Source organism: Portunus trituberculatus, chromosome 6 (assembly GCF_017591435.1).
Source record: "Portunus trituberculatus isolate SZX2019 chromosome 6, ASM1759143v1, whole genome shotgun sequence".
Taxonomy (NCBI): domain Eukaryota; kingdom Metazoa; phylum Arthropoda; class Malacostraca; order Decapoda; family Portunidae; genus Portunus; species Portunus trituberculatus.
In genome coordinates, this window is record NC_059260.1 from 1,443,889 (window position 1) to 1,446,388 (window position 2,500).

Sequence of the window (2,500 nt, forward strand, 5' to 3'; positions counted from 1 at the left end):
AAGAATAGGAAGAGAGATAAGAGATAAGAAAGAGGAGGATAGAGAGAGAAAGAGAAAGATTTGGTGTTTTTCGAGACGATGTAGTGAATGAGGAAACGAACTCATCAAGACTGTTTCACCAAGACTGTTTCACTTAGACTGTTTCATCAAGACTGTTTCATCAAGACTGTTTCACTAGACTGTTTCACCTGCCACTGAGACGATTAGCGGAGGTTTCAAGACTGTTTCACCAAGACTGCTTCACCAATATTGTTTCACCTGCCCAGCGTGTCAGTACCTTGTTAATCTGTCACTACAACCACAAACACACACACACCTAGACCACTCCCACAAGTTTTATTTATTTATTTATTTATTTATTTATCATCATTATTATTATTATTTTTTTCATTTTACGAGGAAAAAAAAACGTCAAGTGAAAATTTAGGTTATCAAGGAGAAGTTGAACGAAGAAATCGGAAATGTTTCAAAATTATTCGTTAAGTCACCCCCCTTTCGTTCTCCTTATCTCTTTCAGTACTGGGACACATTTTTACCTTGAGATTTGTGTACCATTAGACCATATTATTGACATTAGCAAGGGTCTATGGAGGTCAGAAGATTAATGGCCACAATCTTCACTATTTTAATCCCCCACATGAGTTTCTGAAGCTGTACAGAGTCACCAAATAGTCACCAGAATGAATATGGAAACACGTCACTTCAACTAGAGCCTTTAAGAAATGAGTGAAGTGTTTCGAAGTGTATCAAAGTGTTTCGGAGCGTTTCGGTTAACTAGAGCCAAATCTTGTGTTCCTAGTTTTGTGTTTCGTGTTTTATGTCCTCCACGGCTCAGTAAGGTCACATTAAGTCACCGCGTGAACTTGTTGGCTGAGGAACAATGAGCTATACTGAGATTTTAAGGTCACACACACATCACGCCCCGCCCTGGAATCGAACACGGGTCTTTTGATTCTGAGGGTGATGACCACAACACCACGCATACACCACCACCACCACCACTATCAATATTCACTACTACCACTACCACTACCACCATTAATACCACAACCACCACCATCACCACTATCACCACCACCACCACCATCACCACTATCACCACCACCACCACCACCCGCAGGTCAACACCACGAAGGTCACGGCAGATGGAAGCGAGGTCACAGTCCTTGGTCAACTCGTTCTGGACCCGAAAACTGGCGAGGTCACATTTCAAGACGCCACTGAAGGTCCAACAGGAGGTCACAGCGGAACAGAACCAGGTCACAGCACGCCAGGAGGTCACCAGGCAACCAGCACAGCACAGCGAGGTCACAGCGGGGTCAATGGAGGTCAAGGTCACATAGGTCACTTCCCTGGGTCACAATTAGCAAGAGGGAGTGTTATAGGTGACCATTTGACCTCTCCTGGATTCGCAAATGACCCTTTCTTGACCCCAGTGCATCCTTTGACCTTAGGGGCGGTTTTAGGGGCGCCTGTGTATGATTACGTGGACTTTACTGGCTTAGGAGGGGCTGGGTTTGGTGGGGCTGGCTTCACTGGAACTGGGTTTAACGGGGGTGGCTTGGGAGGACTTGGCTTTGGCGGGGCTGGGTTCAATGGGGCTGGCTTATCGGGAAGTGTAGTAAGACAAGGTGTGAGTTCTAAGCCAGTTACTGATAAGCCAGGCGTAGCGGAAGAGAGAGATAAGCCAGAGGAAAAGGAAAACAAGCGAGGCAATCAAGAAAATGAGGCAAACAAGGAAAACAAAGACAACAAACAAGAAAACAAACACAAAGCAGAGAAGCATGAAGAGACAGTGACCCAGAATGACCCAGCAAGCTTCCAAGGTCACAGCTCAGGTCACGGAGGTCACGCTGCCATACCAGGTCACATTCATGGTTTTGGAGGTCACAGTCCGGTATTAGGTCACAGTTTAGGAGGTCACAGTCCGGTATTAGGTCACAGTCCGGTGTTAGGTCACAGTTTAGGAGGTCACAGTCCCATTTTAGGCTTCCATTCCTTCGAGGTCGGTCTTCACCCACAAAGCACATTAGGACACACCCCTTTTGCCTTTGGGGGTCACTCCTTAGAATTCGGCTTCCATCCAGGTCACGGCCAGGTCACGGGAGGTCACCTGGCTGCCTTCCCGGGTCACTTTTCTCCGGGTCTCGGGTCAAACTTCGGGGTCTTCGGTCAGGGGAGGTCACAGCAGCATGGGGTCACTGCCAGCACCACCACAGCCAAGTGAAGTGTGTTTCTGGTTGTGACAGATTAACGTTTGTTTGATATGACAACGGTAACAGTCTTGGAGAACCGGCAAGTTATCAAGATGGCCTTAGAAAACAGTTTTGATAAAGTAACACGGATTTTTAAGGGTGTTCTCATGGTCTTAGTGAAAGATTAGCAACATTTCTGCTTTATTAACTGGAGAAACACTTTAAAGAACCCGCAAGTCTTAATTAAGTGATATCAGGTTTTTTAAAGGTGTGTTTATGGTTCTAGTGACAGATGAACAAGATTT

At 46.0% G+C, this 2,500-nt stretch overlaps 1 protein-coding gene across 1 annotated transcript in view; it reads left to right on the top strand.

The window, feature by feature from the left end:
• Positions 1-2,500, top strand: part of LOC123517959 (filaggrin-2-like) — a 4,368-nt gene that overhangs the window by 1,663 nt on the left and 205 nt on the right. The window contains exon 3 of the mRNA XM_045278452.1: positions 1,121-2,500. This exon is cut by the window's right edge and continues 205 nt beyond it. Coding sequence (XP_045134387.1) covers positions 1,121-2,227 — 1,107 coding nt within the window. The 3' untranslated portion in view covers positions 2,228-2,500. The remainder of the gene's footprint in view (positions 1-1,120) is intronic.